Raw genomic sequence first — 20,695 nt, forward strand, 5'->3', positions numbered from 1 at the left:
TCGGAGTTGTAATCAGGAGGTTGTAGAAAAGTCTGTGTGGGTTGGTCATATTTTATGGTGATTAGCGGGATTACATTTATGAAAAATGGATTTGCGTTGTCTCCTGCTCATAAACACACAATCAAGCCTAGTTATTAATTCACTCCGTACAGGATTGAGGGTTTTTTTTGTGTGTGTGTGTGTGTGTGTGTGTGATTGTTGCAGACAAAAATGCTTGATTTTGCTGCGGCTTTTTTTCAAAATTTGCAATACAACTTACAGAGTTTTTAGTGCTTTTTTATTTTATTTTTTTTACTCGATTTGGCGAAATCACAGTGATGTTTGATGGTAAACGAGACCTTTTAGCTGTACTCACGTTCGGCACAACCTGGGGAGTCCGTTAAGTGGAGAAAATCCGAATCAGCTATACCCCACCACCCCCACCCCCGCCGCCTTTTCCAAGTGGTACAGCCTAAGCCAACTTTGCCTTCAAGTGATTAATCTTTTACTTTAAAAAAAAAAATATATATATATATATATATATATATATATATATATATATATATATATATATAAATAAATAAAGGTACCAAATGGTATATTTTATGCTGATTGCACCTTAAAGACCATCGTTGAACTGATTAATTAGGTTTTAGAATAAATTGAAGGTAATCTACAGTATGTAAAATGTAGTTTCTCGGATAAATGTACAAATTAAAGGTACAGTAGACATACAAACAAAAGTTTTGCCCGTTTTTTCTCTTTAACGTACACACGTAAGTAGGTGAAGATGATGAAAGAAATCAGTGTTTGTTTTCATTTGAGTCCTTTGACTAAAATTGTAGTTCATTTGGTTATTGTCGGTTTCCGTCTTGATTTTGTTGATGGAAAACTACAGGAATTTTACTTATATCGAGACCGTTTTTTGTTTTTTTTGTCCATTTTTTAAAAAAAATTAAGGTTTTCTACTTTTTCATTCCTCAAATTTCCCCCAAGATGGAGTATAAACCTCACCCTACATTGACACTCGAAGTTCGCTTGTAGTTTCTCACATGTGGGCGTGGCTACATGTCCAGGATTCTTTAGTTCTGCTGAGAAATCATAGTAGCTATATAACCCCTGCTGAAGAAAAAAAAACAAAACAATAGAAACCTTCACAGAATTTGTAATGGTCGTAACAGCAATAATGGGAATTGTATTGGTTTTAATGGAAACTGTAATGGTCCCTGTGGGTCTCTACTGGTAATTTATTGCCTTCTATTGATGGCGTGTTATGTCTAGTGGAAACCATTAAGGACCTATAATGCTAATGGTAATAGTTTAAATAGTTAGTTGATGGTTTGTAATGGCATTTGTAGTGGAAACCATTAGAAGTTTTGTGATGGTTTCTATTGGGGGGTGTTTTTTTTTTTCAGCATGGCTGTATATCTAGCGCTAACTAGTTAAGCAGAAATTAAGCAGCACGCTAATCAGTGTGAAGATTGGTTGCTTGATTTACACGCTGCATGCTCAGCTCTGTACTAGCTTCTTTGTCAGAGCAGCAAAGCAAGCTAACTGTACTAGCATACGACTAAAGTTAGCGGTATAGGATTGTTTGGATCTGTCGATTTATCGCTTGTTGCGCTGTCTCTAGGTTGCTCGCTGCTAAAGTTGTCTCTGTGTGGCACACATATATAGAAATTGAATGGTTCTCTGTAGCACTGATGCGTGCTAATGTGAACTAGCAGGTGCGTAGTTTATAGTATAGTTTGTACAACTGTCTTACAGATGTATTGATTTCTCCAAGTCACAGCTGGACTTTTAGACAATAAAAGAATATTTCAGCTTCCAGTCTGATCCCGCTCTGCTTCAGGAGGTTATTACAGGACGTCCTACACGCTGTGCACTTCACCCCACTGCGAGGCAGGACTCGGACACTGGCGGTGTGTTTGTAGATGAAATCCTGAAATCCTCGGCTTTGTGACGGATGAACAACAGCTGGACTTTACTGTGTAATCCATCCGCTACCGCTCGGAACGGAGTAATCTCCTGGACGTGCTCGATACGTCACACACTTTACAGGAGCGTGCAGGGAGTAACAGCGAAGTGCACTTCATTCACTTCAGTCAGGAAGCATGGTGAAAAATACTGCAGCAGCTCACAAAGTAAAGTGCGCTGAGAAACAAACGTCTCTTATCAGTTACACAAGCAAAGTGTCTGTCTGTCTCTTTATCTATCTACTTCTCACCCTGTCTGTCTATCAGCTGATTATTATGTGTCTGTCTGTCTGTATGTCTTTCTGTCTGTCTGTCTAGTGATCAGTTTATCTGTTTGTCTGTTCATCTGCCTGTCTATCTGTTTAGTCTCTTTATCTATCCACCTGTCTTTCTGTATCTATCTGGATATCAGAGCATGTGTCTGCTGCCATGCTTCTCTGCCTGTATGTCTGTCTGTCATTCTGTTTGTATGTCAGCATTTCTGACTGTCTGTCTGTCTGTCTGTCTGTGTGCACGCCTGTTTGTCTGTCTGTCTGTCTGTCTGTGTGCATGCTTGTTTGTCTGTCTGTCTGTCTGTGAGCATGCCTGATTGTCTGTCTGTCTGTCTGTGAGCATGCCTGTTTGTCTGTCTGTCTGTCTGTGAGCATGCCTGTTTGTCTGTCAGTTGGTTTGCCTGTCTGTCTGTGTGCATGCCTCACTGTTTGTCTGTCTGTGTGCACGCCTGTTTGACTGTCTGTCTCTCTGTGTTCATGCCTGTTTGTCTGTCTGTCTCTCTGTGTGCATGCCTGTTTGTCTGTCTGCCTGTCTGTCTGTCTGTGTGCATGCCTGTTTGTCTGTCTGTCTGTCTGTCTGTGTGCATGCCTGTTTGTCTGTCTGTCTGTCTGTCTGTGTGCATGCCTGTCTGTCTGTCTGTCTGTCTGTGTGCATGCCTGTTTGTCTGTCTGTCTGTGTGCATGCTTGTTTGTCTGTCTGTCTGTCTGTGTGTATGCCTCACTGTCTGTCTGTCTGTATGCATGCCTGTTTGTCTGTCTGTCTGTCTGTGAGCATGCCTGTTTGTCTGTCTGTCTGTCTGTGTGTATGCCTCACTGTCTGTCTGTCTGTATGCATGCCTGTTTGTGTGTCTGTCTGTCTGTGTGCATGCCTGTTTGTCTGTCTGTCTGTGAGCATGCCTGTTTGTCTGTCTGTCTGTCTGTGTGTATGCCTCACTGTCTGTCTGTCTGTATGCATGCCTGTTTGTCTGTCTGTCTGTCTGTGAGCATGCCTGTTTGTCTGCCAGTTGGTTTGCCTGTCTGTCTGTATGCATGCCTTGCTGTCTGTCTGTCTGTGTGCACGCCTGTTTGACTGTCTGTCTGTCTGTATGCATGCCTGTTTGTCTGTCTGTCTGTTTGTGTGCATGCCTGTTTGTCTGTCTGTCTGTGAGCATGCCTGTTTGTCTGTCTGTCTGTCTCTGTGTATGCCTCACTGTCTGTCTGTCTGTATGCATGCCTGTTTGTCTGTCTGTCTGTCTGTGAGCATGCCTGTTTGTCTGCCAGTTGGTTTGTCTGTCTGTGAGCATGCCTGTTTGTCTGCCAGTTGGTTTGCCTGTCTGTCTGTATGCATGCCTCACTGTCTGTCTGTCTGTGTGCACGCCTGTTTGACTGTCTGTCTGTCTGTATGCATGCCTGTTTGTCTGTCTGTCTGTCTGTCTGTCTGTGAGCATGCCTGTTTGTCTGTCTGTCTGTCTGTGAGCATGCCTGTTTGTCTGTCAGTTGGTTTGCCTGTCTATCTGTCTGTCTGTTAATGTTAAAGCTTTATCCTATATACTGTCTGTCTTTCTATATATCTGTCAGTCTGTCTGCTGTCTGTGGCACACCTGTCTGTCTGTCTGTCTGAGAAAGTCAAGGCTTTATCCTATCTATCTATCTATCTATCTATCTATCTATCCATCTGTCTGTCTATCTGTCAGTCTGTCTGTCTGGGAAAGTCCAAGCTTTATACTAGATACTGTCTGTCTTTCTATATAGCTGTCTGTCTGTACATCTGTCTATCTGCCTGTCTGTGGCACACCTGTCTGTCTGAGAAAGTTAAAGCTTTATCCTAGATTCTATCTATCTATCTATCTATCTATCTATCTATCTATCTATCTATCTGTCTATTTGTCTATCTATTTGTAGATATCAATCTGTCTGTCTGCCTAGGAAAGTTAAAGCTTATACTAGATACTGTCTGTCTTTCTATATATCTGTCTGTCTGTCTGTCTGTCTGGGAAAGTTAAAGCTTATACTAGATACTGTCTGTCTTTCTATATATCTGTCTGTCTGTCTGTCTGTCTGTCTAGGAAAGTTAAAGCTTATACTAGATACTGTCTGTCTTTCTATATATCTGTCTGTCTGTCTGTCTTCCAGTCTGCTGTTTGTGGCACACCTGTCTGAGAAAGTTAAAGCTTTATCCTAGATCCTATCTATCTGTCTATCTATCTATCTATCTACCTGTAGATATTATCAATCTGTCTGTCTGCCTAGGAAAGTTAAAGCTTATACTAGATATTGTCTGTCTATCTGTCTGGGAAAACTGAAGCCTTATCCTACTGTAGGTACTGTAGTTCTGTCTGTCTGTCTGTCTGTCTATTTCTCAATCTGTCTATCTTTCCACTCTTCCTGAATCAGATTGCAGTACTGTAATACATCCGCTCGCCTCATTTATCTGTGATTTATTTCTCCTGAATTATTTATTAGCTTGTTTACGGCCTGTTTGTCCGCTGACCGTTTGTTCGGTTTAAGCGAACGTCACTAGCTCTTGTGGCTAAAAAGCCTCCGTGTGGCTTTAATTGCTGCCTCACCTCGAAAAATAAACGAATGACCCTGAGCGTCCGGATGTGCCCGCAGCCATGCGTGGGGTATTTCTGAGAAAATATACACAGCGTTTTAATACGACAAGATTATAAATAGCATTAATACACGTCTGATGTCTTCATTTCGACAAGTTAACGTTCAGCGAGGCGCGCTCTGTGTTCCGAGATTAGCGTTTTACAGCCACGCTATTAGAAAACCCCGAGGGATTGAGCTGGTTAATGATTAAGAGCATAATAGCACGGAGGGAAAAAAGAAAAAATCCCCAGTGTTAAATTAAAACCTTAGTGTTCCTAGAAGTCCACACGGTCACAAATGAACGCCGCGTGTGTTAAGTCAGCGCAGGGGATTATGCAGAGTTCAATTACTATTCATTTCTATTGAGTCGTGTGAGTGGAAAATGGAAAGTCACATTTGGAGCATATGACTCCAGGCTAATTAGAATTATTTATTGCTACAAGTAGTGCACTGGAAATGGTGTGAACTACACGGCTCAATCGATATATTCAGGGTTCATTTCATTTTATATATGTGCATGATAAATAATATATATTAGCTACTATAAAAAGATATATAACGCAGTGCAGTGCAGTCTCGTGCATATCCTGTGATATGGCTCATGTGTCTTGGCTGATTATTGAATATTAATGAGCTCTGAAACCAAAACTTTTGATTAAGACGGCTGCGGATTTCCCCTAGTGATGCAAATAGCGGCTTTTCTTTTTTTTTTCTTTTTCTTGGGGTCAATGAGTCGACTCATTTTGGTTCAAATGATTCGTTGCGAGTTTTTAATTTCGAAAACCGGCTAATATTGTTCTTTATCGAACAAAATAATTTTTATTCCTTGCTTTGCGTACTGTATAAAGTCTGTATATACGTCAGCTCGATTTTTATGAAAATTATACAGTGCCCTCCATTAATATTGGCACCCTTGGAGAATATGAGCTAAGAAGGCTGTGAGGAATTGTCTTTATTGTTTAATCTTTTGATCTTTTGCTCAAAGAACTCACAAAACTACTCTGCTCTTGTGGATTTCATATAAAACACAGGTTTATCAATATATATATATATATATATATATATATATATATATATATATATATATATATATATATATATCTTTGTTAAATTTAGGTGTGCAACAATTATTGGCACCCCGATGAATTCATATGAGAGAAATATATTTGAAGTATATTCCCCATTGATATTTGATATTATTAAGCATATTAAATATGTTTTATAAATATATAATATAAATATTACAGTAAGTTCATGTGCTCGATACATCGCACTGCATCTTTCTAGTAAGCAGCAGGGCAGTCGGACCTTCTTACTATCGGATGGATTTGAATCGCGGTCGCGCTGCAGGTCATTAACGTGTTCATTAATGAAGGATCCGTTTAGTTTCATAATGCTAATAATAATGCTTTAACTATTAATGAATAACTATTTCAGACATTTGACCTTGTTGTGACCTTGACCCTGTTTGGATCCATTCCAAAATCTATTCAGTTCACCCGCTGGTTATGATGATAGTTCTTTATAGATCCTACAAACACTCCACCACTTGTTCTTGAGATATCACGCATTAAAAGGCATTCAAAAATATTCAGATACGTGAGAGAGCTCTAAACATTTGCTTGAAAGAGCTGGTTCAAAGAGTCGCCATGCCTCTCTGTCTGTCTGCCAGGATGCCCCTCTGTCTGTCTGTCTGTCTGTCTGTCTGCCAGCATGCCTCTCTGTCTGTCTGCCAGCATGCCCCTCTGTCTGTCTGTCTGTCTGTCTGTCTGCCAGCATGCCCCTCTGTCTGTCTGTTTGTCTGTCTCCCAGCATGCCCCTCTGTCTGTCTGTCGGTCTGCCAGCATGCCTCTCTGTCTGTCTGCCAGCATGCCCCTCTGTCTGTCTGTCTGTCTGTCTGTCTGCCAGCATGCCCCTCTGTCTGTCTGTCTGTCTGTCTGTCTGCCAGCATGCCTCTCTGTCTGTCTGCCAGCATGCCCCTCTGTCTGTCTGTCTGTCTGTCTGTCTGTCTGTCTGCCAGCATGCCCCTCTGTCTGTCTGTTTGTCTGTCTCCCAGCATGCCCCTCTGTCTGTCTGTCGGTCTGCCAGCATGCCTCTCTGTCTGTCTGCCAGGATGCCTCTCTGTCTGTCTGTCTGTCTGTCTGTCTGCCAGCATGCCCCTCTGTCTGTCTGTCTGTCTGTCTGTCTGCCAGCATGCCTCTCTGTCTATCTGCCAGCATGCCCCTCTGTCTGTCTGTCTGTCTGTCTGTCTGTCTGTCTGCCAGCATGCCCCTCTGTCTGTCTGTCTGTCTGTCTGTCTGCCAGCATGCCCCTCTGTCTGTCTGTTTGTCTGTCTCCCAGCATGCCCCTCTGTCTGTCTGTCTGTCTCCCAGCATGCCCCTCTGTCTGTCTGTCTGTCTGCCAGCATGGCTCTCTGTCTGTCTGCCAGCATGCCCCTCTGTCTGTCTGTCTGTCTGTCTGCCAGCATGCCCCTCTGTCTGTCTGTCTGTCTGTCTGTCTGCCAGCATGCCTCTCTGTCTGTCTGCCAGCATGCCCCTCTGTCTGTCTGTCTGTCTCTCAGCATGCCCCTCTGTCTGTCTGCCAGCATGCCCCTCTGTCTGTCTGTCTGTCTGTCAGAATACCTTTCTGTCAATCTGTATGTATGTCTGTCTGCCAGCATGCCTCTCTGTCTGTCTGTCTGTCTGGCTGTCTGTGAGTATGGCTCTCTGTCTGTATGTCAGCATTTCTGTCTGCCTGTCTGTCAGCATGCCTCTCTATTTGTCTGTCTGTCATGCCTCTATATCTGTCTGCCTGTTTGTATGTATGTATGATTGTCTGTCATCATTCCTGTCCGTCTGCCTCTCTGTCTGTCTGTCTGTCTGTCAGCATGCCTCTCTTTCTGTCTGTCTGTCCATCTGTCTGTCAGCATGCCTCTCTGTCTGTCTGTCTGTCTGTCAGCATGCCTCTCTGTCTGTATGTCTGCATTGCTGTCTATATGTCTGTCTGTAAGCATTCCTGTCTGTCTGTCTGTCTGTCTGTCTGTCTGCCAGCATGCTTCAAATTTGATGTGTTTATAGAGTGGTAACTTGGCTATCAATGAGCTTTTCAGTGGCGATGGTAACAATGCTAACACGCTGATATCTGATCTTTAGCTATCTTTCGTGGTAGAAGTGTCTTGATAGCTTGGTTTTCTGAAGCATTTTCCAGCCTCAGGAACTCTGGACACGCGAGAACTAAAACTCTGGCCGAGTGTTTTTAAATCAAAGCAGCAGAAACGTACCTCATCTGAAAGGACCAGCACATGCATACAGTACACCGTAATTACACTATGATTAGCTACGTGTAGATGAACTCGCGGAGTTGTTTTTTTTTCCACGTTGAGGATGTCAGGAGCGAAGTGTCCATCCTTACTCCCCTCAGTAATGTCACTTTAAAGTGGCTTCGTGAACTCGCTATCCATTAACACTTCAATCTGACACGACTCTACAAATATCTGTCCTGATCATCTCGTCTTCAAAGCGCCACGCGTAGGCTTCACGACTTCATAAAGCAACGAGTAATGAGACAAAACGACGCTAATGAGGAGAGACGGCTGCGAGCGATGGTGGGGGAGAGAGCGTTTAAAGCCGGAGCGAGCAAGAGCGGGAAGCAGGAAGTCAACAAGCCCGTGTGACAGTGCTGTTAATTAATTCTATTTATTTTCATTAGAGGAGACATCTTGAACACGTGTAGGACGTAAATGCACTATACGTACGGCATTGTTTACGCAGAAACACAAAATCAGGTTCTCACACACTTGACACACCCTTACGAGGCTTCGTCCTCGGGATTAAACCATCCCGTCAAGGACGCCTCGTGTCGGTGTGTGTGTGTGTGTGTGTGTGTGTGTGTGTGTGTGTGATGCTCCATGCTAACCCTGAGGCTCATGAGTCTCCAACATAAACATCTCGCAAATTAGCAGCTCAGTGTTTTCTAATTAACACTCTGTTCATACAGAACGCTCTTCCTCAGGCTCAGACAGTCTTATTTAATCTCCACAGCCTTGAACGTGAAGAAACTCTCATCAAACAATTTAAAATACATATATAACACGGCCAAAACCCAGAGCCAAGACGCCAGTCAGAAAAGGAAACTTTTTTCTTTTCTTTTTTTCTTTTTTTTTTGCTTTATTGAGAGGTTGAGGATGCAAGTGATGTGATGTGATGGTTTTTTTTTTTTGCCTCAATCAGTACGTTTACATGGACGACGATAATCCGATATGAACCCGATTAAGACGATACTCTGATTAAGAAACTAGCATGTAAACAGAGATTATTGAGGACCTTAATCCGATTAAAGTCATACTCGAAGTAAACACAGACGGAATTAAGACGTGTGGAGTATTTCCTGTTTTAGTCGCGTTATCGACATGCGTTACAGACATGTACACACCTTAATCACACTATTAACGTCGTGTGGGAGTTTTCACCGCATTGTGCGACAGGACACGTACACACACGGCAGCGCTCAACCATTTTACGACAAACAAGAGAGCACGACTGCGTCCTAAACCGCGTACTTACCTGCTATATAGTAGGAAAAATCCATGTATTTCTATATACTATACAATTGTTAAGTACGCGGTTTGGGACACAGCCCACGGCTTCAAGCAGTCGTCTATTTGCACGTACAGCACGACAAATAATGAACCGCACTTGAAGATTTCGTAAAATTAAAAATAAAAACACCCAAAACTGTATACGGTCCCATAACGAAGACCAACTGTATGTCGATACGTGAAATTCTGGAGGGACGTCGGACGGCGTGACGTGGGGACGTAATGACGTGTGACGTTAATCCATCTGTGTTCTATAACACGTAAAACAGGAACATGAAAGGAGTATTCTAAAAGCGACTCATGTAAACACCTTAATCACAATATCGTCTTATTCAGAATAAGGTCCATAATTACATTACTGCTGTCTGTGTAAACGTCGTCACTGATGAGGTTTCTCCAGTTTGATCTGATCAGTTTGATCCCCGCTTTCACACCTACTCGTCCTTTTCTGAGTCTGAATCAGGGTTAAAGGTGCAACAGTTGCTGTTATTTTTGTATTTCTTACTACTACAGATAACACGGAGAAATACGTACAACGTGATTAAACAGCTATCGCCTCAGCACCGATTGTTTCATGGCTGAGAACCAAGAACGCTTGTTTATTCGTGTTCATTAGTGTTCAGATGATTTATGTAAGGGATAATCCCCAGCTAGGTGTGCGTTACACGATTTTAATGCGTGGTGTAGAGGCGAAGAAGCACCTGACGCGAATCGGAGTGCGTTAAAATGGCGTAGATTATCCCGCTTACACCACATTCGCGTGCCAGCGTTGATAAGTTTAATCTGTCGATGATGCTCGCCGTGCAAAATTTGACCTAAAGGATCAAAATAACAGTTAATATCTGTTCGTTATTTTACATACGGGTCGTTAGAGCTAGAATTCTTCCCGCTCTAAATTATACACAGATATAAAGTAGTGCGATAAGATTACATTTATTTGAATGAATTATCATAAATAGTTATTAGAGCGAGAGAGAGAGAGAGAGAGAGAGAGAGATTGTGTGTGTGTGTGTGTGTGTGTGTGTGAATTACCTGCGGCTGTATTGAACTGTAACTGTATGTTACTATGGTTACAGTCGTTTATAGGCAGCACATTCATTTAGAACGGTGATTGTACTGACCTGCGTATTATACGTTTTGAACGCACACCTTCCAGCCAATCAGAATCGAGTATTCAGACAGACCATGGTATAAATAGGTCTATATAATATGTGTACTACTTTAGCGCTGTCTGAGTGTTTAGATGATAATGCTGTATAATTATATATAAATGGAATAGTTTGTGGTACTTTTTGTGTATCGCATCCGACGTTTATTTCCTCTTTTTGGCGCTCATGTCCAAATTTCCAGAGAGAAATCTCCCCGTGACGTTTCTGCAGCGCTACAGCTCTGTGCTTTGGCTCAGTTTGTCAGCTCATATATAGAACACACACAGTACGATTGAATCCCTTCCTGCAGGTCAGTCGATTCAGAGTGGACTTGACTCGGACGTGGACCGAGACCATCTCGCTCAGACGCTCTCGGACGTGTTGTGTTCTAACCTGATGACCGACTACCCGAATGCGCCCTTAGAGTGTGAACGCATAATACGGTCTCGACCGGCCCGATCACTTTTCCACGATTTACGGACGCGCTTCTACTGCCCCCTAATGATGGACATTTATTTGTATTTGTTTTTTTTTCTTGAGACCAAAAAAGTTTAAGAAACTATTTCAATAGACTTGCGTTAGACGATGAAGAGTGTAATCCGAGGTCTTAAAACAGTTGAATTTGGATTTCTTTTTTTTTTTTTTAACACCCTCTACATACACTACTACACTTACACACAAAGTGGCTCAGGCAGACTCTGAAAATCAAAAACGTCCGGGGATCAAACGCTCAAACAAAACAGACGGCTGAATCGAGGATCGTACGACTCTCCACAACCACATGCTAACTCTAATTAGGCCTCTGGGAACTAGAAAACTACGTGTGTGTGTGTGTGTGTGTGTGTGTGTGTGTGTGTGTGTGTGTGTGGGAGAAAGCAGGATGAGTGTTTCTAAGAACAGGAAGCAAAAAGGTCTCGGTATTGCTTGAATCCCAGTGGTTTAACTCCTGTTTGACTACAGCAGAGAAATCGAGGTTGAACATATGTCTATAGGCTCGCTAATCATCCCTATAAAAAAAAAACATCCGCAGAGGATTCTCTCACACAGCTGAAAAAAGTTTCCGACTATAAATGAGTTCACACAGGAGGTTTTATCCTGGGATTTAGAGTTTGCAAGGCTTTTATTTGGTCTGTAACACAAGGGAGGAAAAGTTCAGCATCACAGACAAGTCCATCGTTCTAGGTTTTAAACAGCTAGGTTTTTCTGACAATTACGGCAAATCGTGAAGTTGCTAAGCAAGTGTATGCTACTATAAAGCTAATGCTGTGAGTGTACAGTATATACTATATTAATACTATACAGCAGTGTTTCCAAAACCAGCACCTTAAAGATTTACTCAGGTGTGTTGGGAGACGGGAACGTAGGTCTGACGAGACAAATACAAATGAAATTAGTTTTCTTTGATACTTTGGACACTTTAGAGTTGATTCTTTAGAGTTGATTCTTTAGATTTGATTCTTTAGATTTGATTCTTTAGATTTGATTCTTTAGAGTTGATTCTTTAGATTTGATTCTTTAGAGTTGATTCTTTAGATTTGATTCTTTAGAGTTGATTCGTTAGATTTGTTTCTTTAAAGTTGATTCTTTAGAGTTGATTCTTCATTAATATCTCCAAAGAAAGTTGAAACATCACAACACTATCAGTCTGGCTCAATGATAAACCTCGGTAATTTTGTGTGTGTGTGTGTGTGTGTGTGTGTGTGTGTGTGTGTGTGTGTGTGTTCTCATAAGAACAAAATGACTATTAGATATAGTGTTTGTGGATACAGGTCCCTGGAAATTAATTTTTAACACTAAATTACAAGCATTTTTTTTTTCAGGTTTCATATTGCGTTATATATTTATCCATCTTTCATTTCCTGAACGAACAACAGAATTATGAAAAACAATAAGAGTTTTCATTTAAATCGGGACGACAACGCAGCGCAGGATAATCTGCAAAGATAATCGCTTAGGACCAGACTGACATGTGGACACTACTGAGTAACTAAAACAAGGGATTTGTGCCTGTTGTTCAGCATTAAATGTGTTTGTGATGTCACACACCACAGTCATGATTAATGGCTCATATGAAAGTAGACACTTCGGGCTGAATTGGCAGTTTTTTGCAGCATTTGTTAATAATATTTTTATTTATTTATTTATTTATTTTGATAGCCTACGCTGTGAAACCGGAGAAGTTCAATTAACTCAAAAAAATTAAGCTGATAAATCAATTTCTTTAAGCCAGATACACTGAAATATAACAAAAAATTATTTTAAATGACAAAGTTTGAGTTAAATTTTTTGTTATATTTAAGTGTCTTTGGATTAAAGTTAAATGAACTGATCCGGTTTTACAGTGTACTAGGTTTAATGTTAAAGATATATATATATATATATATCTTCTCTCGCTCTCTCTCTCTCTTCTCTCACTCTATCTCTGTCTCTTGCTCTATCTCTCTCTCGTGCTCTCTCTCTCTCTTTCTCTCTCGTGCTCTATCTCTCTCTCTCTCTCGTGCTCTATCTCTCTCTCTCTCTCTCTCTCGTGCTCTATCTCTCTCTCTCTCGTGCTCTATCTCTCTCTCTCTCTCTCGTGCTCTATCTCTCTCTCTCTCTCTCTCTCGTGCTCTATCTCTCTCTCTCTCGTGCTCTATCTCTCTCTCTCTCTCTCGTGCTCTCTCTCTCTCTCTCTCGCTCTCTCTCTCTCTTCTCTCACTCTATCTCTGTCTCTCGCTCTATCTCTCTCTCGTGCTCTCTCTCTCTCTCTCTCTCGTGCTCTATCTCTCTCTCTCTCGTGCTCTATCTCTCTCTCTCTCTCGTGCTCTATCTCTCTCTGTCTCTCTCTCTCTCGTGCTCTATCTCTCTCTCTCTCATGCTCTATCTCTCTCTCTCTCTCTCGTGCTCTCTCTCTCTCTCTCTCTCGTGCTCTATCTCTCTCTCTCTCACTCTTTCCCCCCTCACTCTCTCTCGCTCTCTCTCTCTCTCTCGCTCTCTCTCTCTCTCTCTCTCACTCTTTCCCCCCTCTCTCTCTCTCTCACTCTTTCCCCCTCTCTCTCTTGCTCTCTCTCTCTCTCTCACTCTTTCCCCCTCTCTCTCTCTCTCTTGCTATCTTGTTTTAGCTTGTACTAGCTTTAAATGTTTTCACCCTGCTCACAAGAGTCACGTACTCTGCACACAGAAACCCAACAGTGTCCTGACTCGTCTTCTAATAATTACGCTGTTTATCCTGATTGAAAACGTCCGACACGTCGATTTCCATTCCGCGTGCGTACTGCGAGTGTAGCGTGAGAAAGGATGAAGCTACAGTAAAAACTATATGCGTAGTATTTTTATCATAGGTTTCGAGCTAGAAATAATCCTACACAGCAAAATCCCCAGTGCTGAATGAACACCTAGGACGTTGAACGAACTCTTTCCGAGTTTATATCTGTCCAGTTGGACACTAATTATCACCGGACGTCTGATAATTAATTCCATGAGGATTTTAATGTGTGGCCTTATAATTAATTACATATATATATATATATATAAAGAAATTTGGAACAGGTTTTACGCACGTAAAACGCAACAGCGAGGCTCATTTTTGATGGTTTTGTGTGACGTCCTCTCGTGATTATATAAATCATAAAGCAAACGATTGTTATCGTTGATTTGAATAAGATTCGACGGCGGTGAACAAACGTCCCACGATCCCTTGACGTTGTTCCACGTTACAGTATACCTCTCGATCAGGAAAATCCTCTCTCTCGCGTTCCTATTTCACGTTCTCTAAAAACTAAAACCCGAGCGCTGTTTCCTGAAAATTAGCCACAGTGTTTGCCATAGAGGCAAATCTAATGACTTCTCTCTGTAAACATCTGAAACCCATCCAGCTGAAATAGCGCAGGCCCAAACCTGGAGAAAAAAAGCCTCGCATATTGAAATTGAAAGGCATGAAATTAATATTTACGTCGAAAGCAGGATGTGGCGGAAATCAGAGATTTGTTCAGTAGCGCAGATGAAGGGATTTTTTTTTTTTTTTCTTCTGAGAAGGAAAGAAAGACGCACAGAGAGAGAGACAGAGACAGAGAGAGAGAAATGATGGGAAATATGGAAATCTGACAGAGAATCAGGAAATGGCCCGTCTGGTAAATGTGATTAAAGACAATGCTTCAGAAGCAACGAGAACGAGAAACAGCAGGGACGCAAAGACGAGAAGAAAAGTCTGTGCGTCATTAAACTACAATAAAAATACCAGAAAATATTAAGGGGGGGGGGGATAGGGGATGGGAGGGACGAGGGGGACCTAACTTAGAGCTTTGAAAACTTTAGAAAACTACATTTTAATTTGTCTACACCACGACAAACCGAAGCGAAGACAGATGAGCATGCGATCCCGCAGAATAATGCGCGAGTGTTCGTGAAAAATGATCACGACGATGGCACTAGTATTGAGGTGAGGCGCGGGTCTGTAAGTAAGTGTTATAAGCAGCTGTATTATTAAAGAGTTACGTTTCGTAACAGCGCTCTACGGTGTACAGAAATCGTACAGCAATATAAAGCTGTTCAACTTTACACAACAGCTCATGTAGTGGAAGGAATTTTCCGCCCGCTGATTTGTGATGAAGCGGAGTTTCATCTGTTTCCACTCGGAACGTGCTGCATTTCCGATTAAAGCATGTCATGAAGAGTTTTATAATGTTTATAATGTTTATAATGTTTATAAGGTCCCACTGATTACAGTGTTTTCTCAGTTAAAGATCGACACATACTTTTTATCCATTTCTAGTTCAATTTAATGTTGTGGTTCCTGTTCTGTGTTAAAGCAGCTATAAACAGTTTTTGCTTCACAAGCCTCTGTTCTTTCTCAGTCTGTCTCTCACGCGCTCTCTCTCTCTTCTCTCGCTCTCTCTCTCTCTCTTGCTCGTTCTTTCTCTCTTTCTCTCTCTCTTGCTCGTTCTTTCTCTCTTCTCTCGCTCTCTTTCTCTCTCTCTTGCTCGTTCTCTCTCTCTTCTCTCAGTCTCTCTCTCTCTCTTCTCTCGCTCTATCTCTCTCTCTTGCTCATTCTCTATCTCTCTCTCTTGCTCATTCTCTATCTCTCTCTCTTGCTCATTCTCTCTCTCTCTCTCTTCTCTCAGTCTCTCTCTCTCTTCTCTCGCTCTATCTCTCTCTCTCTCTCTTCTCTCAGTCTCTCTCTCTCTCTCTTCTCTCGCTCTCTCTCTCTCTCTTGCTCATTCTCTATCTCTCTCTCTTGCTCATTCTCTATCTCTCTCTCTCTTGCTCATTCTCTATCTCTCTCTCTTGCTCATTCTCTCTCTCTTCTCTCAGTCTCTCTCTCTCTCTCTCTCTCTTCTCTCGCTCTATCTCTCTCTCTTGCTCATTCTCTATCTCTCTCTCTTGCTCATTCTCTATCTCTCTCTCTCTCTTGCTCATTCTCTCTCTCTCTCTCTCTCTCTTCTCTCGGTCTCTCTCTCTCTCGCTCTCTCTCTCTTCTCTCGCTCTATCTCTCTCTCGCTCTCTCTCTCTCTTGCACTCTCTTTCGCTCTCTCTTTCTCGCTCTCTCTCTCTCTCTCTCACTCTCTCTCTCTTGTTCTCTCGCTCTCTCTCTTGTTCTCTCTCTCGCTCTCTCTCCCTCTCTTGCGCTCTCTCTCGCTCTCTCTTTCTCTCTCTCTCTTGCTCTCTTGCTCTCTCTCACTCTCTCTCTGTCTCGCTCTCGCTATCTCTAGCTCTCTCTCTCTCTCTCTCTCTCTCTCTCTCTCTCTTGAATTTAATATAACATAAAATACAGCTTGTTATTGAGAAACTGCAAAGTGTAAACTTCTCTGTACTTAAGATGTTGGAAATGAAAAACAGTTACATCTTTACCTCTGACACTGGAGACTCCTTCCATAAATGCTGAATAAAAATCTCTTTACAGAACACGTCACCCTATCAGCGAGTACACATGTTTTTTTTTAACCAGTTTAAAGTATTACCAGATTTAGAATTTCTAAACGGTATGAATTTGGCAAAAGTCTGTGCTCCTCTGACCTTCACACCCATATGTGGTTCTTGTCCGAAATGTTACCACAAAGTCTGAAGCACACAATTGTAAAGAATGTCTTTGTATGCTGTAGCATTAGTTTCCTTTCCCTGGAAGAAGCCCAACCCTGTTCCAGCACGACACAACGTGCACAAAGCGAGCTCCATGAAGACGTGGAGTGCGTGAAGGTTGGAAGAAGGTGGAAGAACTCGAGTGTCCTGCACAGACCCCTGACCTCAACCCTACTGAACACCTTTGGGATGAACTGGAACTGAATCGTCCTGACATCAACATCAGCGCCTGATCTCGACCTCACTAACGCTCTCGTAGCTGAACGGACACACATCCACACAGCCACGCCCCCAAATCCTTCTCAGAAGATTGGAGGTTATTATAACAGAAAGGAGGAATAAATCTCAAATGAGTTGTTCAACAAGCACATATGAGTGTGATGGTCAGCTGTCCACAAACTTTTGACCATAGAGTGCGTACGGTGAAATAAGATCCATGATATTAAAACCACCTGACTAACATTGTGTAGGTCCCCCGCCCTTGTGCCGCCAATACAGCTCTGACACGTCCAGGCCCGGACTCCGCAAAACCTCTGAAGGTGTGCTGTTGTATCTCACACCAAGACGTCAGCAGCAGATCCTTTAAGTCCTGTAAGTTGCGAGGTGGGGCCTCCATGGATCGGACATTTCCGTCCAGAACGTCCCACAGACGCCGGATCGGATTGAGATCTGAGGAATTTGGAGGTCGAGTCGACACCTTGAGCTCTTTGTCATGTTCCTCAAACCGTTCCTGAACTATTTTTGCAGTGTGTCAGGGAGCATTACCGCATAAAGTATCATCCGCACATATGCCAGGACCCGAGGTTTCCCAGCAGAACATTGCCCAAAGCATCACACAGGGTTTAATGTTATGGCTGATTGATGTATTCACATAAACAAGAATACTAATTATTGTTTAACAAAGTTGTCAGCGCGTCAAACTTTTCCCGAGCACAGCATGCCTTCGCTCAGTGCAGCGTTTAAAATGAGAGAAAATTAACTACGTTTGGGAAAACAGTCATGTTTTCCCTTCTAATTGCAACAATTTCAGGCTTGAGAAAGTTTTGATCGGCCAATTTCAACAGAGGTTAACGGGTTACCGACGCGGTTCTGTTTCATTCGGGCAGGGAAAAAAAAAAAAAAACACAGGCTTTGATAAATCCGCTCTGAACGAGCCTGCGGGTAAATTAGACCGAAAAATGGGTCAAATCATGAGTACAAACATGCAGAAGGAGTTTTTCAGCGTATGAAAGCGTCAGGAAAGTGCTGTGATATCGAGCTTCTTGGGTATGAAAAAAAAAAAAAAAAATGAAAAGAAAAAAATATGTTCACTCCTACTCATCCTACTCATCAAAAGCTTTTGTAGCGTTACAAAAGAAGTGAGGATATTTTTTTTTGGGGACCGAACGCACGTTCTGTGTCAGCTCACTAAATGCTGATGATTTCCTAAATGACACGTACCTTAGCAACACAAACACTATAAATTACTGTATTTAAAAGTGCTTTTAAAATGTAAGACTTGTCCATTTCAGATGATAATTACTTACACAAACTCTGAAGATATTTCAGCTGTTTTATATATATATATATATACAGTATCTCACAAAAGTGAGTACACCCCTCGCATTGTTGTAAATATTTGATTATATCTTTTCATGTGTCAACACTGAAGAAATGACACTTTGCTACAATGTAAAGTAGTGAGTGTACAGCTTGTGTAACAGTGTAAATTTGCTGTCCCCTCAAAATAACTCAACACACAGCCATTAATGTCTAAACCGCTGGCAACAAAGTGAGTACACCCCTAAGTGAAAATGTCCACATTGGGCCCAAGGTGTCAATATTTTGTGTGGCCACCATTATTTTCCAGCACCGCCTTAACCCTCTTGGGCATGGAGTTCACCAGAGCTTCACAGGTTCCACTGGAGTCCTCTTCCACTCCTCCATGTGGAGTGGAAGAGGACTCCTTGTGCTTGTGCTCCTCCACCTCAACGGAAGGTGGAGGAGCACCTTGTGCTCCTCCACCTTCCGTTTGAGGACGCCCCACAGATGCTCGATAGGGTTTAGGTCTGGAGACATGCTCGGCCAGTCCATCACCTTCACCCTCAGCTTCTTTAGCAAGGCAGTGGTCGTCTTAGAGGTGTGTTTGGGGTCGTTATCATGCTGGAATACTGCATACGGATCATGCTCTGCTTCAGTATGTCACAGTACATGTTGGCTTTCATGGTTTCCTCAATGAACTGTAGCTCCCCAGTGCCGGCAGCACTCCTGCAGCCCCAGACCATGACACTCCCACCACCATGCTCGACTGTAGAAGACACACTCGTCTTTGTACTCCTCACCTGGTTGCCGCCACACACGCTTGACACCATCTGAACCAAATAAGTTTATCTTGGTCTCATCAGACCACAGGACATGGTTCCAGTAATCCATGTCCTTAGTCTGCTTGTCTTCAGAAAACTGTTTGCGGGCTTTCTTGTGCATCATCTTTAGAAGAGGCGTCCTTCTGGGACGACAGCCATGCAGACCAATTTGATGCAGTGTGCGGCGTATGGTCTGAGCACTGACAGGCTGACCCCCCACCCCTTCAACCTCTGCGGCAATGCTGGCAGCACTCATACGTCTATTTCCCAAACACAACCTCTGGATATGACGCTGAGCACGTGCACGCAACTTCTTTGTTCGACCGTGGCGAGGCCTGTTCTGAGTGGAACCTGTCCTGTTAAACCGCTGTATGGTCTTGGCCACCGTGCTGCAGCTCAGTGTCATTGTCTTGGCAATCTTCTTATAGCGTAGGCCATCTTTATGTAGAGAAACAATTCTGTTTTTCAGATCCTCAGAGAGTTCTTTACCATGAGGTGCCATGTTGAACTTCCAGTGACCAGTATGAGGGAGTGTATGAGGGAACACACCTGCTCCCCATTCACACCTGAGACCTTGTAACACTAACAAGTCACATGACACCGGGGAGGGAAAATGGCTAATTGGGCCCAATTTGGACATTTTCACTTAGGGGTGTACTCACTTTCGTTGCCAGCGGTTTAGACATTAATGGCTGTGTGTGGAGTTATTTTGAGGGGACGGCAAATTTACACTGTTACACAATCTGTACACTCACTACTTTACATTGTAGCAAAGTGTCATTTCTTCAGTGTTGTCACATGAAAAGTTATCATCAAATATTTACAAAAATCTGAGGGGTGTGCTCGCTTTTGTGAGATACTGTATATATATACATTTGTGCCCAAAAGTTTGTATACCCCTTGTAGAATCTGCTAAATCTTAATACTGTTAACAAAATAAAACGGATCGTAAACATCCCATGTTGCTGTTTATTTAGTCCTGTCCTGAATAATCTGTTTCACATAACAGATGTTTACAGATAGTCCACAAGACAAGATAATAGCTGAATTTATAAAATTACCCTGTTCAAAAGTTTACACACCCTTGATTATTAATACCATCGTTACCTGGATGATTGACAGCTGTTTTTTATGCTTTGCGAGAGTTCTTCACGAGTCGCTTGTTTGTCCTGAGCGGTTAAACTGCCCGCTGTTCTTCAGAAAAATCCTCCAGGTCCTGCACATTCTTTACTTTTCCATCATCTTCTGCATATTTGAGCCCTTTCCAACAGCGGCTATATGATACCGAGATCCATCTTTTCACACTGAGGACGACTGTGGGACTTTTGGGCAAAACTGTATGTATATATATTAGTAAAAAATCCATCATTTCACTGGAACAACCATGATTAAATGTCAGAGAAAGTAGTTTAGGTGTTCAAGAGAAAAGTTTTAAAAGCCTGATTCATCACTTATGCTTCCAGATTTTCCTCGATTCCTTGTCGAGAGAGGAATTCTCATTAAAAATGACTTTAACATGTCAAAGTCACGAAGACGGTGAATTAAAAGAGTGATCTAAAAAGTGTACAGATGAACGCTGTCAGCACAAAGTATAAAAATAAAGTTCATTTCCAAACATGTGCTGATTACTCCACTAGTGTCTGGTTCGATTCATTTACATTCTCACAATCATCTCATTCATATTTCATCCTATTAGTCATTTTTTTTATTAGAGTACATGTCCTCTTACTTTTATGTCATTTGACAGCAGCGAAAAAACCATGACATCCTTCGT

General features: G+C 42.3%; 1 protein-coding gene across 1 annotated transcript in view; it reads right to left on the minus strand.

The window, feature by feature from the left end:
- LOC128618991 (RNA-binding protein 25-like) overlaps positions 1–20,695 on the minus strand; it is a gene marked incomplete at its 5' end in the record, with an annotated part of 163,168 nt that overhangs the window by 109,656 nt on the left and 32,817 nt on the right. The window contains 3 exons of the mRNA XM_053642769.1: positions 12,977–13,167; positions 13,454–13,511; positions 16,020–16,144. Coding sequence (XP_053498744.1) covers positions 12,977–13,167; positions 13,454–13,511; positions 16,020–16,144 — 374 coding nt within the window. The remainder of the gene's footprint in view (positions 1–12,976; positions 13,168–13,453; positions 13,512–16,019; positions 16,145–20,695) is intronic.

The sequence above is a fragment of the Ictalurus furcatus genome, chromosome 15 (genome assembly GCF_023375685.1).
Source record: "Ictalurus furcatus strain D&B chromosome 15, Billie_1.0, whole genome shotgun sequence".
Classification (NCBI taxonomy): Eukaryota; Metazoa; Chordata; class Actinopteri; order Siluriformes; family Ictaluridae; genus Ictalurus; species Ictalurus furcatus.